Source organism: Crocodylus porosus, unplaced genomic scaffold, assembly GCF_001723895.1.
Source record: "Crocodylus porosus isolate Cpor-Errol unplaced genomic scaffold, CroPor_comp1, whole genome shotgun sequence".
NCBI classification, from domain to species: Eukaryota; Metazoa; Chordata; order Crocodylia; family Crocodylidae; genus Crocodylus; species Crocodylus porosus.
Genome location: NW_017728886.1, coordinates 18,817,753 through 18,840,772, shown reverse-complemented (window position 1 = coordinate 18,840,772; position 23,020 = coordinate 18,817,753). Strand labels below are relative to the sequence as shown.

General features: G+C 42.2%; 1 protein-coding gene across 1 annotated transcript in view; it reads left to right on the top strand.

The window, feature by feature from the left end:
- ADARB2 (adenosine deaminase, RNA specific B2 (inactive)) overlaps positions 1-23,020 on the top strand; it is a 170,739-nt gene that overhangs the window by 91,341 nt on the left and 56,378 nt on the right. The window contains exons 4-5 of the mRNA XM_019530793.1: positions 6,114-6,282; positions 15,214-15,365. Of these exons, the coding sequence (XP_019386338.1) occupies positions 6,114-6,282; positions 15,214-15,365 (321 nt within the window). The remainder of the gene's footprint in view (positions 1-6,113; positions 6,283-15,213; positions 15,366-23,020) is intronic.

Sequence of the window (23,020 nt, the reverse complement as noted above, 5' to 3'; positions counted from 1 at the left end):
CTCTGAATCTGTACTTTTAACCTCCCATAAGAGTTTAGACACTGACTACAAAGTATGGGAGCCCTTTCTGGTTCTCATTCGCATTCTGATACACAAGGAGGAAATACTGGCCCTAGTGAAATCAGTGGCAAAATTCCCATTGACATCCAGAGGGTCATGGTTTCAATGGCTGGTTAGGTCAGGTTATGGCATACCACAGCTTCCATGGCAGTTGTAGGTTTTCAGCCCTGTATAGGAAAGATCCATTATGTCACCACCTCATTGCATTGTGATCTGGCTTGTGTTTCATGAGTCATTAGCAAATATATTCATCTAATAATTTGCTCTTCAGTTTTTGCATAAAATATTTTTAATAAAATATGTGGCAATTCTTTTACCATTTCCCCAGTTGCCACTGGGAAAATCGTTTCAGTTAGTTTTCAGTCCATACACTAATACAGTTCCCCTATTTCCTTTCCCTGTTCCATTTCCTTTTTAAACTGAAAACTATTAGGAACATCAAGGCAAATAATAGAAACCTAACTGTTGAAGCCTCTTAGAAATTGCTCACTGGTTAATTTTAACCAATTGTCTTCTGCAACACTATTTCATGCAAGTCTCTGAAAAGAACTAATACTCAATGACCTCTGACAATTTATAGGTCAGGAGTTAGTTAAGGTGTAATAAATAAGATAAGATCATGTTTTTCAAGTGATCCAGTTCTAAGGTTGCTGATGGATGTTATCTTCAAGGCAATATCAGGAAACCTCAGCTAAATGAATATTGTTTTTGTTTTAAGTAACAATGTCTTCTAAGCCTGGTTCCCATCAGTGAGAATGTGAACTGTACCAAGGACTATCTTTCTGTCTAGTGAAATGCTATCTGTATGGGTGTCTCAGAAAGCTGAGATGTAGAAACAGTGTTAGTGAAATATACTGTGAATGTTCATGTTCAAATATATCACAGATTAATAAAAACCAATATTTTTGGTTCATTTTCCATGAATGATCATGGGACTCCTTTTTGGCAGATAGATCCTGCAGTTGCTCAAAAATAGACCCTAAAGAATTATTCTTCCACTAACCAAAGGCCTTCAAAATGCAGTGTACGTCAGCCTTGCCTTTCTTCAAACCCTTCCTGCCCCCTCTCCCTCATGCAGTCAGTAGAGTTTAGCATTAAGTTAATTATTCCTGCCAATCAGTTTCCAGCACACTTGCTACCTCAGTTTTCCCATATCTAAAATGAATATAGCCCCCTTGTTCTGTTCCATGTGTCCAAAATTAAATGACTTAAGGTGTAGAAAGTGTTTTTGGGACTTTCAGAGGTCACTTTATTAATGCAAGGCATTATTAAAGAGAGCAAACTGATTATTATTGTTGTTGTTATTGCTATTAATGGCATGTGTGGTAATATTAAGTTGATTGATAATCAAAAAGGGTTAATAATTAAGTATAGTATTTAAAATATTACGATAATAATGATGGCTTCCTATGCAAAAGTAACAACTATCATTTAAGCAACTATCCAGAAGAGTCTACCAGCTCTGAATCACTAGCATTAAGAGTTTAAGTTCAGTAATCGAAAATACCATACGCAGTAATCATGTGATAAGCCTTTTCTCCTTTAAAATCTAAGTGTGTCTCCCCCAACAATGGAGCACACATTATATTCTCAGACAAGTTTACCCTGTCTTGAAGGGAAGTAAAAGCAAGAATTACACAGGGGACAACTCCCTGACATCGTGCATATAAAAATAAGGCATGCAAGATAACAATTCATTTGCATATATGCTCCTGAATGCATCAGACAACTGTCAGATTGTTGAAAGTGTTTCTCATTATGCAGGATTCTCTCACACATGGTGTTCAACAGTGGTATATTGGTTACAGATCACTGTCCCCATTTGGCTCCTCAGTGAGGTGTAAACTATTTCAATGCTAATGCATAAGTCATGTACATCTGTGTTTCGGGGTATTAGAGTCCTGAGACACATATCTTAGGTATTCTGTGTGTTGATGTGTGAGAAACATCAGTATAATTTCAACTAATTAGGATTGAGATGTGTCAAAAAACATTGACGTGTTAAATGATCTACCAGGCCAACTTTTTGGAGTCTTGGAAGCCATTTCTTTCAGGATAGGTCCACAAGTGCTTGATATTTCAGGTTTACTTTATGACCTCAGCCCCGGTATATGATTCTGAGCAGGCATGAATGGACAGGTATCCAACGGGGGCAAATAATCTTTTTTTCTCTGGAGGCTGAAGAACAGCACCTAACTCATTAACATCAAGGACAGTCTTGATACTGTTGTGCTGACAACAAGAAAGTTTTTGATCCCTAAGCAATCATAGATCTCACTTAAGCTGATGACCATGCTAACAACCTTTCATTCAAACCTAGTAGAATATTCCAGTCATCTTCGGTAGGAAGAAGGATATCTGAAACAAGAAAACTTATCACCTAGGGCACTGGCATATACAAGAAGGTATACTCTAGTTTTTCCTGGGGCTATATATATATCTGTGACTGTCAGATGTTATATTTATGGGGAAATTCACGTTAATTGTACCATAAATGGCAATAGTGCCACATAGTCACCCAATTAAAGGTGCCATAAAATGGCAAACCAGCCACAAAAATACTCCACATATGAGGCACATCTACACATTGCCCTATGTTGCCATAGTGACATGCTACATCTCCGTATGTCACGCCATGGTGACGTAGCAAGCACATGAGTCTACATGTGATTGGCAACTATTTGGGTATAGTGGCATGCTCCCCTGTTTTAGTGCACTACCACAGTGAAGCAGCAGCAAAATCTAACCATGTGTCATGCACACAATGCACATGTGGTTACTGCACCATGCTTTAGGACTTCCAAAAGGAAGTACTAGAGCGTAGTACTGTAGCAATGTCACCCTTCAGCAATGTGTAGACACACTCATAATGTAGAACATCTTTGTGACTGGTTTATATGGTGCCTTAAACTGAGCATGTGGCGGGTCCACACACTGCAGCTGCCTAGGGCCCAATGTCGACAGTCAGCTGGTTGTCAGAATCAGTCCCTGACAGCGTAGCCTTGGGTCTCCAACTGTCTCAAGGATGTGGCGGGGGGAGCCTAGGGATTTTAAACCCCCTGTGCCCGACAGCCGTGCCAGTCCTGCTGAGTACAGAGGAATCAAAGGCTTCTGGTGGACAGAACCAAGAGGCTCCCCTCACCAAGGAATTTAAAACCCTGAGCCAGACAGACCTGCTGGGGTTGCCAGGCATGGGCAATCAAGGTTCCTGGAAGACAAAATTGAGGGGCTCCTCTTGTTAGGAGCCTTGATCCCCTGCACCTAGAAACACAGGCTGGGCTGCTGGGACCAAGGATTTAAACTCCAAGGTGGGGGGATGCCCAAGACTCCACCCCTCAGGTAGTCTTTCAGTCCCTTACTGCAACTAGCACAATTGGGAAATCTCCCTGATCCCCATAATTGCTCGTCCTGCCATACATACATAGCACGGCAGGAGGCACAGTTGTTGGCACTGAGGATCAAATCCCAATGTGCAATTATCTGAATCTCTGCCTGCGGCCTTTAGAAAGTGAAGAACAAAGTCAGAAGCAAACAAGAGAAACAGCTTGTAAAAATGTCCTGAGAGAGAGCAGAGACTGAGTTCCTTGGAAATGGCACAGGACAGGCTAAAAAGCAGGCCTGTATTTCTGAACAGGAGAACCAACTCCTGTTATTTGTGCTGTGTCCCAGGAAGCAGGATTTTGTGTTCATATTTTTAAAAACAATAGGATTTCAGCAAGAAATACTGGATTCTGTTATTAATACATTCATTATGGCCCTAAATGTTGACTGATCCCTCAGTCTGAAAAGGCAACAAAATTCACAAACTTTGAGGCATGTAGTAAATTGCAAATAACCCTGCATTTGCATTCATCATGAAACTTTTGATGGTGGCCACTGTCAGTGACAGAATCGTTTGACTACATGGACGACCAGTCTGTGCCAGTAGGGTGATTGACATATTCCCTTTTTGTGAAATTAGTGCTTCTGTTTGGATTTTGAGACAAAGTAATTGCAATGCATGAACTACAAATATCTCTTTGTTTGTGCCATAGGAGCCACATTTCCACATCGTTTTTATATCAATAATAACTATAAAAACAAACACTTTCTAATTCAGTCCCTCCACAGCAAACACACTCTAAACACATTGTCAGCACAATACTAATAATATTAATTATTAAACAGAACTCAAATAAATCAATATACTCAATGTGAATTTGCAATTACAGTGTATAGCGCCTTCCATCTAAGGATGTCAAAACACTCTTTGGTGATTACGAAGTATTATTATTCCCATTTACAAAATGGAAAGCTAAGCAGCCAGGAGGTTAAGTTTCTATAGAAAGTCAGAGGTCAGGCCCAAATATAACGCTGATTGTCTCCTGAGTGTCAGTCTTGTTCTTTAACCACAAGACAATCCTTCCTCTCTTATCTTAACTATAACACATTGCTGCTTATCTTGAATCCAAACTAGGAATCTTAGGAGAGAACATGGCCCTAAGCATGCTGATTCTAAACCAGAAAATCATTGCATTTTCTTGTTTGTTTCACTAATCAATAGATTTCAGCATAAAAAAGAAGAGGCTGACTATGTAAAACAAATCTCAAAGCACGTAACACCTAAAACAAGGTCACAAAAAGGAGAACAAAGCAACTGTATGTACCGATCAGTATGCATTCTCCAGTAAAGAGGTTCAAAGACAAACATATTTGGCCTGCAGTAAGGTTCTTTCCATTCCCAGCATGGATGTATCTGACTTGAGGCTCCTTAATCACTTCTTTGTTAAATTTTAACCATTTGGATTGCTGTGCTCAGTGTGTATATAATTGTTTACAGCTGTCAAAATGGATTAAATGCCTGAGATACATAGCGAGGTTCTGGTGATATGTTACTTCGCCAGAACACATGTTTGAGAGTTGTTTTCTCTGTCAATCAAAGAGACGTGCTCTGTAAGGTGTTCGCCAATAATTTAAGTAGGCCAAGGCTCATACTTCCTCTTACGGCTTGGGCCATGACTGAATAAAAAACATTCTAGGAGTGAAATCCTGGTTCCACTGAAGTCAATGGAAGTTTTCCCTTTGATTTTTGTGAGGTGAAGCTTTCATTCTACAAAGCTAAGTGTTGTGCCTGTTTTAAAAAACCATATTATTGTGTTTGTTGTTAGCTTTATATCATAAGTCTGTCCATAAAGGCTCTGAGCAGCTTACAGTAAGTTATTACTCATAGGTAAGAAAAAAAAAGTAGATTCTGCAGGCGTCACCTCCATATTTGAAACTTCCACGCCATGCCACCCATTCACATTTAAGTATATAAAACCTCTTCCTATTTTCTACCCCATCCACTCCCACTTTCCTGCCTCACACCCAGTGGAGATGCCCCCCTCTCCAGGTCCCTCCTTCTCCCCAAAATGTCCCTCTCAACCCCACACCTGCTAAGGGTGACTTGGGTTAGCAGTAAGGAAGGAGAAGAAGGACCTAACTGTCTTCAGGAGGAAGGATCATGGCCATGTTTCAGAATTTTGTGGGTCAAAAATAGAGGAAACCCTGATATAACAGTTCCTACCTAGGGCAGCAAACAAGGGAGACTGGCCTGAGAGAGATGTGTATAGCTGTTCTCTGAGACTTTCAAAGAAAAGACACTTGAAAAGTGTTACTTGCCTTTTATTTTGTCCTTTCCAGTGAGAGAGAATATGATGAGGCGTATGTGTTCCCATCAGAAAAAGTCTTCAGTAGCTCATAAAAACCTGACCACTTATCAGCACTGTGGGAGATCTTTATTACCTCCTTGCAGCATGTGCTCTCCTATAATGTACTTATTGATTTAACAAGTAAACTTTGTAGCAAGCCTTTACCTGGGAATTAGTGAAGACTGAAATAGAGCCTCTATTATTCTAATAGTGCTGAGATATGAGATTCCTGCATATTCCAAAGACCATGTAATCAGTGCCACATGCATCCCATTAGGGCTGTCTCGGATGCCAGAGCAAAGCGTGGGCTGCTAGAATTTCAGTAGTTAGGATGCCTTGCTCTCCCCTGGGTGACTCACAGCTCTTCTGTTTCCTTTTCTGCAGGCTTGGACAGCAGGCAAGCTCAGGTGATCGTGCTGTCATCAGGTACTAAATGCATAAATGGAGAATACATTAATGATCAAGGGCTGGTGGTGAACGACTGCCATGCAGAAATTGTGGCAAGGAGAGCATTTGTTCATTTCCTTTACTCACAGCTGGAGCTGCACTTAAGGTAAACTGAATTTTGCTGATGACTGGGAAATGTTACATAGTCTTCTATTGAACAGATCTATCCTCTTGGCACCCAAATCCACAGTTCCTTGATGTAGCTGCTTAGGAGTCTGACAGATGAGTGGCCAGTACTGGGTACAGAGCAAAGCAGAGTTAGATAGTCTGTAGTGCTGGGTCATGAGTGCCTTCATTTCAGCAGATTTTCCTTCAGCAGCTATTTGATATGAATCTTAAAGTTGAATTTTATGAAGCCTGATGATTCTATACAAATTCTTTCTGCACAGGCCTGATAAATCACCCACTGGTCAGAGATTGAGAGACAGGTCACCTAGCTCATTATAAACATTTTCCTTCCTTCCTGGCCACTACTGAATCATGTCCAAGAAATAATTTGCATTCCTTTTTCTCATACCCCTGGTCACATATATACCACATTTGTGAACTACACCAATCATTAAGGTCTTCATTGGATCACTACAGAATGAATGCAGAGTTGCCAACTGTCTGTAAATTCACACACAGCCTTTAAAAACAAAGGCTAAAAACTCTTGTCTCTAATGTCCAAAACAAAAACTGAGCTGTCTGTAAAGAACTAAGAAACCATAGATTTGATAGACATTAGGGCTGGAAGGGACCTCCAAAGATCATCGAGTCCAGCCCCCTATACATCTATAGCATGATTCCTGAAAATAACCAACAGATAGTGGCTAGGTAAAGGCAAAGCAAAGGGTGCCATGTGTCCATATTGAACACAGAAGCAACAAAATGCATAGTTGAGAGTTCCCTCAGCCTTCATCTGCTGCTTGTGTTCACCAGGCCTAATCTGAAGTCAGTGGACTTCAAAGCACTTTTGAGTAAGCCACAGAGTTAAGGATTGTTGGGCTGGAACTGTGTCTTCATGCATGGGAGCACATATCAACTTGTGGGCCCTATTACATCAGTTATAACACTAGTATTTAGTTGCACTTTAGGCTATGAGTGAAAAACAGAGAATATATTTAATAGTCAAGAATGGCTAACAAAGAGATACAAGTATCTGAAAGGCTTTAATCATGACCAGTGTTCTTTCTCCTTCAGTCTGCATTGCTTTCATTTCAGGTTTACATTAAATTATTGTGTTTTCAGCAGTTAGGAACCCCAGTAACATGCTTTGAATTAAGTATTGTGCCAATGTCTCTTGGGATATAAGTGCTACCACTATATCTTCAACTATTCTATTGATCCACTTTCATAACATGTTCAGCTATTATTGTGTTATTTGGATCAATGTTACGTTCTTTTGTGATGGGAATTCTCACAGCAACACAAACTCGGCTCACAGTAGCTTCTGTTTCTCTGTTCAGCCAAGAGTTGATGCCACTGTTCCCCTGACCTGCACATACACACACACAAAATTGTCAAGGTCCAGCACTTTCTGGAACAAAACTAAAAAAATTTGAGACATGTTCTGCTCCATGAAGTCTGTGGTTAAGCAAAATAATCCATTTATAACCATGTTGTAACATATCCTTCATGATAAACTTTCACAGCTTCACTGGGGAAATGTCAAGCAGTCATCAGGATCTTTGGCAAGAAACTGTGGGTGTTTAACATAAACACTATTTGAGGTTTTGTAACAGTCTCTGTACTTGCGGGCCAATTTTGCCACTCCTATTGATTTGGAGTCTCTTCTGGCAGTACAGCTTGTGTGCTTCTGCCGAACAGCTTGTAAAAAGCAGTTTGTGGCTGGAGATCATACAGGGGGTGCATACTCCCTGCACACAAAACCATGGGTAGACGAGGAACAAGGCAGAGGATCTTCCTCTACATTATTATCGTTTGTGTTATCATAGCACCTACAAGTCCCAGCCATGGATCAGGACAATTGTGCTAGGTGCTGTACAAACCAAAACAAAAAAGATGATCCCTGCTCATCAAAATGAAAGCTTCAGCTCTCCCATCTTTCCCTATGGAACAGACCTGTCAGTTTTTGGAGGCTATTATTATACCTCCATGTTCTATCAATTCTCGCTACTCAGATGGGTCTATAAGGTCTTAGTTTGACCCCTCATCATTTTGTATGATGTTTATACCTTGAGACTTTTTCAACAGTAGTGTTGGAATGATATTGTAGCCCTGGTGGTCCAGGAAATATGTAAGAGGCAAGGATGTTTTGGGGGTGATATCCTTTATTGGACCAACTGCATGGTTGGGCTAGTTTTAGATAAGCTTTCAAATATAATGAATCCTTCTTCAGGTCTGAAGGTAAGGCAGGCACTTTGAAAAATTAAATATAATTTGCAAGCTGTGAAATAGGAAAAGAGAGAAACTGTCCTATGACTGCAGACCCTGGTGGTCACCTATTACCGACTCTTGAATCAATAAGAAGAATTATCAAGCACTTACAGCCTTTACTTAATAAAGTATATCCTGGCTTTCAAACCACCCCCAACTTTGCCCAGCTCATCATCAGAAACAAACTCCCTGCTGTTCAACAGACATCAAATGGGACATAGCATTTCCTTAACAATAGATGCAAAACCTGACAGCACATTTCCACTGTTACAACTATCAACACTACTCACAATAAACCCATCAGAATCCATAGATCCTATTCATGCCTATCCCAAAATGTAGCATCCAGGGCACCAAACACTATCATGTGGATGAAACTAAACTAAAAACAGAATACATGACTACAGGAAAAAGATTAAAATCAGATGCAAACAATTACATGTGGCAGAACACTTTTCACAGATCAGCCACCTACTTTCTGACCTCAGTATCTTGAGGCTCAGGGGAAATTTACAAAAACCCTCAAGAGGTGAGCCAGGAACAAAAATTCAGAAGCGGACTGCGTACTAAGGACCGAACAGGGAAATTGACTTCATGGCATACTACAATCTACCTGACTCCAGATAATCCTTCTTCATACTACAGATAATAACAACCTTTTTCCGTTTTGATTGGACTTGACTTTCCACTAACCAAGCTATCCTCTTCTCTCCGATTTGCTTGTCTGCTACCCCTGGGGATTTTTCTCTCCTCCAGTTTCACAAGTCTGAAAACTGTTTTTAATCTTTCGCTGTACCTGCTTTCTCCTCAGACCTAAAGGATGCCTTGTATTCAAAAGCTTGTCTAAATCTGTCCCAGCCATGTAGTTGGTCCTATAGAAGATATTATCCGTAAACATCCTTGCCTCTCTTTTTTAATATTATACTGCTTTTTTAGGAGAGGGGCTAAATTGTCAATATATGTAAATTTACATAGCTTCAGTGACTTCACCAATTCACAATGGGATTTAAACACATGGTTATTTATTCTCCAGAATTAGAGCCTTGATTAATAAGCAGTAGAAATATTTCTAAAGGACAGGGGGAAAGTACCATGAGCAAGGAAGAGTTGAAATGAATGAGAGGTAGATGACTGAAAAAGGCCAACTGTGTCATGTTTCTATTAGATAAAACTACAACATTACAAATATTTTTAAAATATTACTCTTTTTCTAAGATTATAAATGTCAGTTCCCTGCTTTTTTCTGGAGGACTAAAGTCCTGGAATAGGAACCTTCTCACTTCTCAAATAAATGATGGGTGTGTCATGTATAGTATTATACAATGAGAATTTGTCTTCCAAAGTTTGTCAGGAGTTTGGGTTAAACGAATGTTAAAAACATGAGCAAAACCCTACAGAGTTTTAAGAAGCCTGATTTAAAAATCTAATTATCTGCCCTTTAATTCTGCAGACTTCTATTAAAAGGAAGGAAACCAAAACATGATACTTTACTACTTTTAGGATTTGTGATCTGCAGACTTCCCACACCTGCATTTTCCATCTATTGTTTGCTAGAAATCACTCCTGGGGGTTTTTTAGTGTTAGCTCCTGATTCAGCAGAGCATTTAACTCATACTAGGAAAAATACTTTTTTGCGTCATAAAGAATTTTTTTCAAAGATTACAAAATTATGGCTTGACTTCTTTCATTTACATTGGGAAACAACACTGACAATTCCTTCTGACATATACTAGTAAGTGAGGTAAAGAATCAGGCCATATATATATTATACCCTTTAATATAACTGTTAGCTATCTATTAAAAAATATTTGTATGACATAGTAATCTTGCTGGAGTAGAAGGTTTATAGTTCCCAGGGTGATGAAGTTCAGTGGCAGATGAGTTTCTTTAAGCCAATCACTCTTTAGCTTATACATTATAAAGCAGTGAGTAGTTTTCAACCAATCACATTAGCTGCAATAAAACCAACTGCTTGGCCATAAATGTACTAATTTCTTGTTTTCATCCCAATAGTCTTATAATGGACTTGACTGCTTTTCTTTATGCTTGCTATTAAAGTTTCTGTGGGACAGTATATACATTTACAGTACTTTTCTTTTTGGTCTGCAGACTTCCTTTACCTGAATCTTACATGCGTAACATACCAAAATAACTCCTCCTTTTTTAAGAGTAAGGTCCTGATTAGGTGTACTAAACATTAAGCGCAGGTTTAAGTCTCCTAGAAGTCAACTTTGAATATCTGGCTATGCATTTTCTATGGGCTTAAGCACATGTTTCAAAGTAAGCATGCTCTCAAGTGGTTTATGAACTCAGGGTCTATACCCTGGAAGCCCTGCCCTTGTGGCAGAATTTCTAACCTCAGCTATTCTTGTGTTACCAGCTTTTCACTGCAGGCCTGCATTCATATCTCGAAGACTGTATGAGACAGGAGAGAAAGTGCACATCACAGTCAAATACACAGGGATAGAGTCTGCCTTTTAGCCACTGTCTGTACTGTTAGTACACTGAAGGCATAGTGCTTGTGCAATACACTGGGATTCACTTTTCATTGTCTGTTGCTTTGTACAAGCATTTATGCCCCAGGAAAGTGGCACTCTAACTTAAGATTTTAAACCCACTTTGCACTTACACAAGGACTATCCAAGGTGCAAAGCCCTAGAGAACCTGGACCAAGGCCCAATGTGTTTGGAGAAAAAGTGCATTTGATGGGTACATCCTGTGCTCCAAATGGCCCACTTTCAGGAAACTCCTAGTATCACTGTTGGCTCCACAGTCCCCAGTAATATAATGAAGTGTGGGTGTTTCCACAGTCCCCAGTAACATAATGAAGGGTGCATGACCAGTCCTGGGTGCCCTATTAGAGTGGGCATAAGAACAGCAGCTACCCCTGCTGCCACAGCTATTCCAGCTGCTGCCATTGCCACCTAGGGTGCAGACCCCAGTAGTTACAACTTTCAGGGCTCTGGCAGATGTTACGCTTATGATGCAATTAAGGAGTTAATTGCAACATGACAAAGTACAGTCAATTTACAGCACAGTACAATAGCAAACGAGCCAAAGAGATGTTCCACATTATACGTGTGGCTGTTCTGTATGGCACTTAAAACTGAACGTGTGGTATGTGTCCTGGATCTGGGGCCATCCCAGGCCAATGCAGACAATCAGCTGATTGTCAGCACTGAGACCAAGGTCCCATGGATTGAGTTGGGACCAGCCCCTGCTCTTAATTCAGGCCAAGGGCTGCCATGGGTGATCATAGGCATCAGGCACCAGGCACACCTGGGGTCTTGGAAATAGCTTTGCCTTTCCCTGCAGTCATGCAATTGGGATTTGAAGAATTTTGTAGCCCATTTCAGAACTTGTGTGTCCTTCCATGCACATCTGGCATAGCAGGCTGTGCAATTTTGCTGATGGAGCATAAAATTCCTCAGATCCCAATTGCACCATTATATTAACGACAGCCAGGGTCCTGATAATCTCCTAACTCTAGCGTGCTAAGAGCACAAGTACAAGCTGATGCCTGGACTGTGGGTAGGTATACAAGCCACCCTTTGAGTCCACGCCCAGTAATTTTGCCTATAGACCCCAGTGCTGCCTCCATTATAAAGATACACAGCTATCATGGAGGAAGGGATCTGAATTTAGAATGAGCTCAGGCTGATTTGGAGCATACATCATTAAGACGCTTCTGGGCTCTTACAGAAAGAGCCAGCCACATTATTCTCCAGCTCTGATGGTTGCTGAATAGTTAAATGTTTCATAGTTTCATAGTATCATAGTACTTAGGGTCAGAAGGGTCCTGAGCAGATCATCAAGTCCAACCCCGTGCCATGGGCAGAAAAGGATGCTGGGGTTAAATGACCCCGGCAAGGTGTCTATCTAGCCTCCTTTTAAAGAACCTTTTAAAATGCTTTTATTGACATAGAGATAAACACAGTTTATTGCGGGGGGTTTCTGTTATTTAGCTTAGCCTGTGTCTGCTTCTTTCCTAGACCTGAAAAAGGGTGCTTTGGGCCTGAAAGATTGACCAACTTCTCTCTCAACAATACAGTTGATCCAATAAAAATAACCCCATGCCTCCTATGGATATTCCCAAAATAACATCCCTCCTTGCCCTAGGTAGTTCTTGGTATCCAGGGAGTGAAAAGGGAATAAGATTAATCAGTATACAAACAATAAAATGAAAGAACAGAATGGGTGGTGATTACTATACTATAAATTTACTTAATCCAGCCCAAAAATGGCCATTCCAACCCTGCCTAGCAACTGTTGCTAAGTGCCACAAGCTGTCTTCACTAATAGAGTTTAACATAATAATCGCAGACATTAAGACTGTGTCACTCCACCATCTCACAGCTGATTTTGCAGTGAATTATTTAAAGGCAGCAGTGATTTCTCTGAAGCCCAAGCAGCAGGATGTACAGGTATTTTATTATTTTGGTGGGTTGCATCTGGGTGATAATGTCATTAGCCTGGTTAGGAAATCCCACCCGAGACAGAAGAAGAATGAGAGAACCGTATGTGGCAGCTTCTCCTTAGGAAATCCTTGTGGCTCTCTATCCCTGACAGGCAGGGCAATGTCCCTGTAAAACGCATCACAGCATCAAAACCGACAAAACAGCCAGCCCATGGAAGAGTGACAGCCAAACAGCTTCCACAGCACAGAGACTGCACCAGGGGAAAGACAGACAGGCCCGGCTCGGAGAAGATCCAAGGACTCATTAAGGCACTGGCTTGTTCTGAGCTTGAAAAGAAAGCATTTGCGTTTCATTGAGATAGGCAGCAGGCAAGGTAGATTAATTTATAGATTAACTGAATCAGCAGAGCAACAAAGTACCCGTGGCCAAACAGCTTGCCCTCCCTGCAGATTAGATGGGAGCTATACTTGCTCAATGACACATCCTGAGAAGGGGTGTAGGTTGTAACCGTGTTGGTCCAAGGACAGGCAGACCAGGTTCTGTGGGTAAATCCGATATCTTTTATTAGACCAACTCAAGTAGTTGGGAAAAATTCTTCTTAGCAAGCTTTTTGGCACAAACACCCTAGGTATTCCACCTACACACCTAGTTCTACCCTCTGATATGCACACACATTCAATTAAAACATTTGTATCTGGGGACAGAGCTGGGATTTTGTGAGCAGTTTCTCATTCCCTAGCTATGCACAAAACGCTATAATCATCCTTGTCACTAAAATGTGTGCAGTCCTGCTGTCTGTCAAAGAAATTGTCGCTGCCTTCTGGCAGGCCAAGGAAAAATCACTTGGGTGACTACACAGCCGTACAGCCTTAATGCCTTCTGTTGTTTCAAACTGTGTTAGCAGCAAAAGGAATTTGGGGCTGGATGAGTGGCAAGAAGTTGGTCAGTGGGCAGGGGTAGCACGTGGGGGTCAGTCCATGGGGGCAATCCCATGTACCTGAATCTGGCTGTGCTGTGCCTGACTGTGAATGCTCGGATCCAGCCATGCACTGAAGTGATTTGGTGCTTAGGGTCACATTATCCAGCCCAAGGGGCTTCCCTCAGGTCCAGAAATTTGGCAGAAAGGAAGCTGCAATTAATGCTGCCACTGCCCCCCAACTACCAAATGTCCAGACCCCTGAGGAGCCCTGCAGGCCAAATGATATAATAAGGTGAAAAAACTGGACCAGAGTTGAGCACCCCAATGTAATATTTTGGCTGAATATATTATGCCCCCACCTGGTTGCCAAACTAGTTAAAAGATAAAAGCTTACTACTGCTACCGTCTAACTGAAGTACTCTTTTAGCTCTAGTAGTAGAGGCCTGTGTTTTTCCTGCAAAGGTCCCAGTTTCTATCCCCACTGGGCAGTCCATGCATGGTAGGTTGTGGTTTCCAGAGACATCAGGATCAGTAGCACAATGAGATGTGGGCAACTGGGTTACCAGCCCTGAGAACCAGCTTAAAGGGGGCACAAAAATGGCAACTGCCACTGTTGTCAACCCAGTCCCTGCCACCGCCCACCATGACTGCTTCCGTGTCAAGTGGACAAGTGGCCACTGCTGGCCTACAGCTCGAGGCGACTTACAGGAAGGAAATGTCTCTGCCACGTTCCAGGGAGATCCCAGACGTGACACCGCTGTAGAATTCACGCTCGCTGGGTTTGAATAGGAAGGAAAAAATGAACTGTATTTTGGAACATGAAAAAATCTGTTTCTTTTGGTGTTTTTTTGCTAACAAATTCTGGTCTTTCTTTTATGGCCCCTGTTCAGCAAAACATTAAGCGTGTGCTTATGTTATGTTGACTTTAATGAGATCTAACTATGTGCTTAGGTTCTGTGGTGAGTTTGCACAGTCAAATGGCAAAGCCCAAGAGAGCTTGTGCTTCTTCAATACATGCCCAAAACTCCCATCAAAATTTGTGAACATTATGTATCAGAACATACTTGGGACCTGAGAACCCCTTTAAAAATTCATGCAAATACATTCCAAAGAAGTACGCCAAGAAACACATTGACAGTTGCAGGACCCTTGAAGCATCTCCATTCCTTGAAGCATCTGATTATTTTTCTACTGTTGTCACTTGCGGGAAAAAAAAATATGATGCAAGATGCTAGTAAAAACAAAGAAAAAGGTGGAGAGAGCAGAAGTGTTTCTGATTTGGAATGTAACAAATGACCTGAAACCTCTTTTGTGATCATAGCAAACGGCGAGAGGACTGGGAGCGATCAATCTTCGTGCGATTAAAAGAAGGAGGCTACAGGCTGAAAGAGAACATTCTGTTCCATCTGTATGTGAGCACTTCACCCTGCGGAGATGCACGCCTCAACTCTCCCTACGAAATCACAACTGACTGTAAGGAACATTTTTCCTCCTCCCCCCCCCCATCCCTGCCCCTTTATAAGATAAATCTTTCTATCTTTGTTTGTGGATAATGCATTCCACTTGAGAGCACAGATGATAAGTGTCTGTGTCTGGATGTCTGTTATATGTTTGGGGATATACGCGGCATGGTTGGAAACAAGAGCTGACCAAGGCATCATGGGACTTCCATGCTCGCCTAGGGCTCAGCAGCTCTGCTGGAAAACAAAACCCCACAGGCCTTCATAAGTAAATATTTTTAATGTAAAGACCTGGGAGCATTTCACATGAACAAACAGAGCAGCACAGCTCTGACTGTCTGATGAGGCATTAGGACCAGGACTGAGGTTCTGGATTTCTACCTCAGGTTTGAATGGGACAAGCGCAGGGATATCTTGTGATTATCCATCAGTCGGAGATCCCACAGTACTTTGCAAATGGTGAGCTGTTAATAATAAATAATAATACCAGGGCCTTGTATAGTGTTTTTCATCTGTGTGTGTCAAAGTATAGCAGTGCCAAAAGCCTTAATTAAGATGGAATGTAATATGGTATGGGAAGAAGCATTCCCTGGCCTAAAGACCTTACACTTTAAATAGATAAAACAGAAAAAGGGTGGGAGGGGAAGCATATAAATGGGAAATGACCTGCCTCAAGGCACACAACAGGGTCCTTTTTGTAAGTACCCTGATTTCCAAGTCACTGGTAAAAAATGAGACAGAGAGAAAAAAAACTTTTTCAACCTCGCACAGCAAACCCATGCAATAGCTGGAGGCTGATACCACTCCTAGCCTCCACTTTTAAAAAACATTATTATTTTTATTTATTAGGGAAGGAAAACCATTATACCTATAATGATGTATGGAACAATAATACTTCTGAGCTGAAGAAAAGAACTTAGTGTCAGTAGTGACGTTGATCCCTGTCTCTATGGGAAGACCTCCTTACATCAGGTTTCTTTTTTCAGTTTTCCATTATGGTATGATATTAAAAATTAAAAAAGGAAACAATATCAGAATAAATTATTCCAATTTAAAGTCCCTAATAATGGGGCTCATGGTAGATAAGAGAAGGAATAACAGTATCCTAGAAAATAGAGATTTAAGAAAAGAACATGCTGCTGAATATGAAATATCCCCAGTGTTTTGGTGCCTTACATTTTTGGTGTACAACATGAGACATCTTAGCTTTATTTTCAGAGGGCAGGTGCTCAGAAGTTTATGATAATCAGGCCTCATAACGGTGCCTCAAAATGTAGGCACCTAAATTTATTGAAATTTGTTGAAATTTAGGTCTTCTCAAGAGCAAGCAAAAGAATATCCAAGCCTGAAGTCCATCCTCCAACAGGTGTGACTGTTGAGCTCCCATTGACTGCACTCAAAGCCACACGTTAAGATATAAGGATAGGATTTGCCTCTCAGTCTAGATTTAGTTCTTTTAACTTTAACTTAGGGCCTTGTTAGACCTTACGCTGTAAACAAACGGTCACTGGCTTAGTGTGGTTCAGCTTGGTGGAGCAGTTGCACAGTAAGGTGGAAAAACCTGACCTGCCTGTCCTTCACCTGCACAGCTGTAACTAGCCACTAAAGGCTTGGTGAGCAGGGGAAGGACTAGGAGCAAGACCCACTTGCTGCTCACCACTCTGTCCATTTCAACGAGCCCAGACAGACCCAAGGAAGTAGCTTTCCTGGGGCTCTCTGGTCTTGCTGGAACTGGCACAGGTGCTCTGCGTGAGCCCTGGGAGCCGTCCTTTCCGGATGAAGCCACAGTTTCAGGTCACTCTGAACTCCAAGGGACCCGGTCCTTTTTTCTGCAGAGCTCAGGTGACGCCTGCTCCCTGCGCCATTGCCAGCAGGAGCAGAGCAGGTCTGAGGGGCAGAGCTCCAGAGAAAAAGGAACTGGGCCCCTCAGAGCACAGAGAATTCTGGGATACTGGAGGACTTCAACTTGGGTGCAACAGCTGTGGGAAGTGGCCACATCCCAATGGAACAGGAACACAATGAGGTGGATTGGAGATAATCCTGCCCTAGTGTGGCATAACTTGAAACCGAGTAACAAGTGCTTTTAAGTTGCTTAAAAAGTGTTAATGTGCAGCCAGTCCAGGGGATAAGAGCTCCAAAAGCCACATAAACTTACCATGTAACAAGGCCCTTACAGATTTAAGTCAAATTTGGAGTAACATTGTCAGCCTCAAATATTATTTGATTCCTTCCTACTTGTAGAAGCATGTGGAAATTCAGGTTTATGACTTGTGCTGATATGTGCAAGTGTGCAGGTCAGATGTATCCCAAGAAAAGAAAGAAAGTTATGTCTGGAAGAATGAAAATAAAAAAAAGTATCAATACAATTTCTCACCCCTCTTTACATTTTTCTCACCCTGCTTTACACTGTTCTTTTCAGTGGGCTGACGTGGGCAGGTCTGGGGTTCTGTGGAACCGGCTGGTAGTTCAAGCAAAAACAACCTCACATGAAAGAAAATCCCATTCCTATTTTGGCAGTCACATTCCAACACTGGCTGTTAATATGTGATTTGAGGGCTGATTAGGGGTACGGGTGAGACTGGAGGGGTTAGGATTAGGAGTAGGTATGTGGGGAAACTGGGGCCTGAGCCCTCCAACTCCACCCCTACCCCATATTAGCCTGTGAACGCCAGAGCACCCAGCTCTAGCAGGGAGGTGAAATCGCCAAACCTCTTTCCATCAGAGGGGTTGAAAAACTGCAGAGATCTTGGGGGCCCTGGAGCACCGAGCCCTCTAGTCACCCCAAGCAGGGGGCCAGACAATCCCCTCAGCACCTGGCAACCCTTCCACTCCCATTCCCTGTCCCACATGAGCTTGGGACTCAGCATCTGTAGCAGGGAAGGCAAACTAACATGGAGGCCTTGTTAGTCTGCACTCCCACCCAGGCAAACTACACAAGAGAGTTCTGGCGGCACTCCAAAGCAGTCCCTTGCTCTGTGCGCGTGTTTGGGGAGGCGGGTAAGGAGCAATGCAGTTTGGGATACCTGGAGGACTAACCAGACACTAGGCATGGGATCCTATGTGTCCCTACCTAACATTCAACTGACTCGCAGAGGACCTGCTCAAAACAGGACTTGATTTTCCTGGTGTACTTTTGAAATACAGTGGATGCATCTACATTTGTCCTTTCAGCACCGTGCCAGCAGTGCATGGTTATTTTTAGCCATTTATTTTTTGCTACGGTGATGTAGCAAAACCCCAGGTAGACACGCCCTCTGAGAAGTTTAAAGCAGTCTTAAGTGTCTGTACATCCAGACAGTTGGCATTTAAAGTCTATTTGTAACGTTACGTGCTACGTCTGTCTAAAGCCAAGCAGGTTGTGTGCTTGGCCCAAGATTGAACACTGACTCAGAGGCGGAGCTAGACAAGAAGAACAAAAACTGATTTTCAATCCACTGCTCAAGTACTAGATCACTCTGTATATCTCTGCATAGATTCAAAAGAAATTAACTTTATACATGACAAAGGGGTTGTCATTGTTCACAGGTTGCCAAAAGCCATCCTTAAGGTAGAAGAGCATTTCCTTTGAGTTCATATTATCCTGGAGACATCAGGGAAGATAAGCATTTTATAGTGTTGTCATTTAGATTCCTCTCCTTTTTTTTTTTAACTGAAGTAATAACCTACCTTTTATCCAGTCATGACAAGAAACCCAAGATGAATGTTGTTTCTTTTCTTATACAACAAAGATGCTTCTCCCAGAGCCAGCACAAGCTATCAAATACTACTGATTTCTCTCTAAAGATGCATTAACATTTAAAAACACAGTCTTGCCACACTGATTCTGTTTTTGCAAAAGAATATGATAAGCCTTTATCAATATGTGTAGGGAACAAATTCCACTTCTCAAATCTCTTTCCAAACATTTTCTGCATAATCCATGGCGTCTTCTGTAGTACTATGAGGGATGCTTCTCGTTGCCTTGTTACACTCTTTGTTATGGAGATAAGTTTGCATGCACTTAAAACTTGAATGCATGCTGCTGGGTAATAATTACAAACAGGTATTGAAATCTGACATTGTTGCCATAAATGGCTGCAAATCAAGGGGTAACAACTGCAGGAGGAAAGAGCTAGAGACCATCAGGAGTATACTTGAAACAGGAAAATGAATTGCCAGCGAACAAGAACAAATCTCTAAAATGGCATGGATGACTTTCCTTGATAAGGGGTGAGTTGGTCTGTTTGTCACTATATCTTTTACTGAGCAGGGAGAATTATTTACCTGTACTCTCAAGAAATCAACACATTTGGAAGTCTTTTAAGAATACCTGAACAAGTATTTGTTTAATGACCCCTTAGCAAGAGAACAATACAGAAGACACTACTAATAATCATATTGTAGGGATATTTTATGAGAAAGAGAATTAAAAGTAATAAAGTAGCTAGTGGATGCATCTATATGTACATTCATGCTCTTCTCCTAATGTGCATAAATTTAGTACCTCCTATGTAAGGGCACTTTTACACGTGCTCCAGGGGAGAGGGATGGCACTTTAATTAGAGTGGCTCTTCAAGTGGCTCTAATTAAAACACTGCAGTGCCTTGTGCATCAGCATCCCCACACTTCAAAATGGTGGCAAGGACACTTGAACTAAAGCTCATTCAACGAGCTTTAGATGAAGCGTCCTGCTGTCATTTTGAACATGGGGACACTGATACACAAGATACAGGAGGCTGCTGGAATATGTAATTATTATGGTAATTATCATGGTCCAGCAGACTCGATTAATCACGTTGGAGCAGCAGAATTAATGATGTAATTACAGCACTTGGGAGCAGCCTCTGCTCATTCCCAGGGAGCTCCCAGCCCCTGCTCCATGACTGAAATTGTGATCACTGAGTGGGTGAGGAGCTTGTTCCCCACCCAGCTTCGTGAGCATGAGCTGGGCCGGGAACAAGCTCCCCAGCCCCTGCCAGCAGGAGGCTCCCAGCACCAGCTCCATGACTGCAGAGCGGCTGCTGGGAGAAGCTTTTCTCCCAGCCCAAGTCCTGAGGTCCTGGGGCTTGGGCTGAGAGACCCTTATCTCCTAGCCTGAGCCCTGCAGTCTCCCAGCCCTAGCCCCGCAACTGCAGAGCTCAGGCTGGGAGATAAGGATCCGCTACCCCAACCACAATCTGGGAATAGGGGGCTTGGAGCTCCCTGCTGTTGGGGCAGAGGGACATAATCCCCACGCGGGCTCCAGTGGCAGAGCCCACCCCAGGAGCAGGCAGCTCCCGGGGGCATGTCCTGGGGGACAGCTGACCGGGAGAAGGTTTGGGTCCTAGCCCGACATTTACATGAGAGCTATGGCACTGTTAGTAATGCCAACTACATTTGCTACTTGCATTTGCAGGTTGCAAATTTACTTGGGATTATGGAGACTTATGTGAAGTAAGCATGTGTGCGTGTAGACCCATGTGTTTACTTCACAGTAGACTATGCTAATTCACATTAAACATCTCATGTAAACGCACCCTGAGACAAAAAAAAAAGGTAAAGTTGCAATGAACAGAAATGGCAAGGGTTAAATAAAGAGATGGCTGATGGGTAGTAAAAGTAGGACCTATTTTTAAAAAGGGGAAGAAGGAGATTTGGGGAAGTATAGATCAGTCAGGCTTACTTCCATGCTAGGAAATTTCAATTAAACAATACATTTAGAAAAGGCTTTTTAAAACCCGGTATGAAAAGCGTGATTTGATAGAGACAAACCAGCACAGCTTGTCAGGAAAATTTTGCCTCTCTTCTACTAGACATCTTTGAGCATATAATATCGTACAAAATGGTGAACAATGACCTAATCCAAAGCCTAGTGTAGTCAAGCATATGCTAAAGGAAAGCTAACCATTGACTTTAGAGTGGTAAACTAGACTTTAATGATAATGAGTTCTTTTTTAAATAGTCATGTGATGAGAAGGAAAGAACTATCTTTCATTAAAAATTGGGCACGAGGCAAGAATTTTTTAGGGTGAGATCTTTAAGTGCACCAACTATGTCATTGGGATAAAGTTAGACAAGTTTTTGAATGGAAGACATTCTTCTTGGGTTTAACTTTATGTCTTACTTTATCCCAATGACATAATTGGTCCACTACAAGATTTCACCCTAAGAAATCCTTGCCTCTTGCATAATTTCTGGACCATCAAGTCTCTTACAACACCACTCTTATACTATTAGAAACTAGATAAGAGGCAGAAATCATAAGATAAATAGTCAGTTTTCAGCATGACAAAAGTTGGCAGTAGTTGGCTTCTTAGGATTCCATATTTGGTTTGGTTTATTTGTCTAGACATTTGGTTTAATTTATCTAGACATTGACAGCCTGCCCTCATTTGTATCTATGGTACAATCTCCCAGCTGTACAAGATTATTTAACTCAGTGAAGATGAGACATGCCTGCGAAGGACTCCTAAAGCACCCAACAAGCTAATGACATGAATTCACTGTTGGCAAACTCCATCCAGAAAAAAGACCAAAGTCAGTGGTCCTCAACCTTTTGAGACTTCAGGCACCCATTGTTTGACTCAAGACACCCCACCATAACCTCTGTGAATTGAGCAGCACCCCTTTTCAAAAAATAATGTATTCATCACAGTGTTTACCTCCCTCAGAGAGTCCAGGAAGTGGGGATGGGGTACTGACAACATGGACAAGCTAGGTCCTGCACTTACTGTCTTCGCATCTGCTTACCTCCTCACACCCCAGCACCCTGGCTGAGAATCACTAACCTAGGTATTCCTGGACAGCTCAGTGAAATACTGTGGACAGCTCAGTGAAATTCAAATGCTGGACACTGTTCATATGCTATACAACTCTACACAGAACAATGAACATGTGCCCCCAAAATTAGAGCAGGAAACTGTCAACAGTCAGGTCAGTGGCAGCGGCAATCCCTCACACTGGAAGACGATCACTCCCACAAGTCAAGTAAAGGGTAGTAGATGAGTCTGTTGATGGCTAAGAAGGCCAATCCTAGGGCCACAGACTCTCTGGCACATGCCACAGGTGGGTTAAAGAGAGGGTCAGAACACAGATTTCTCAGTCTTGCTTCCTTTCTTTCCATTTCTGTCATTTTTCTGGCTCCAGGGTGAGACGATTTTCCTCAAAGTAAGATGCGCCTTCTCTCACAAAGCATTGCCTTGTAGCCCTGTGCAAATATTACACTTCTTTGTGTTCACCATGAGGGCGTCCTTAAAGTATTTTCTCTGGCCCCCACATGTCCTTTGTCCTGGGCTGAGTTGGGAGTATAGCAGTTGGTTTGGGAAATGTACATCAGCCATTCGCACACAATGCCCTGTCCACCACAGCCGATGTTGAATAATCAATGCTTCCATACTGATGTTGTTAGTGTCAGTGAGCTCCCTAGCATTTGTTCAGCAATCCTCCCACTTTATGCCAAGGATCTTCTAGAGGTAGCACTGTTGAAGGTGCCCCAGGCTTTTCAGGTGGTCCCTGTAGGTCACCCAAGCTTCTCAGCTGTAAAGAAGAGCTGGGGTTACCACAGCCCTGTATAATAGGAGTTTCATAGATTTCATAGATTTCATAGGCATTAGGGCTGGAAGGGACCTCGGGAGATCATCAAGTCCAGCCCCCTGCCCAAAGGGCAGGAAGTCAGCTGGGGTCATAGGATCCCAGCAAGATAAGCATCCA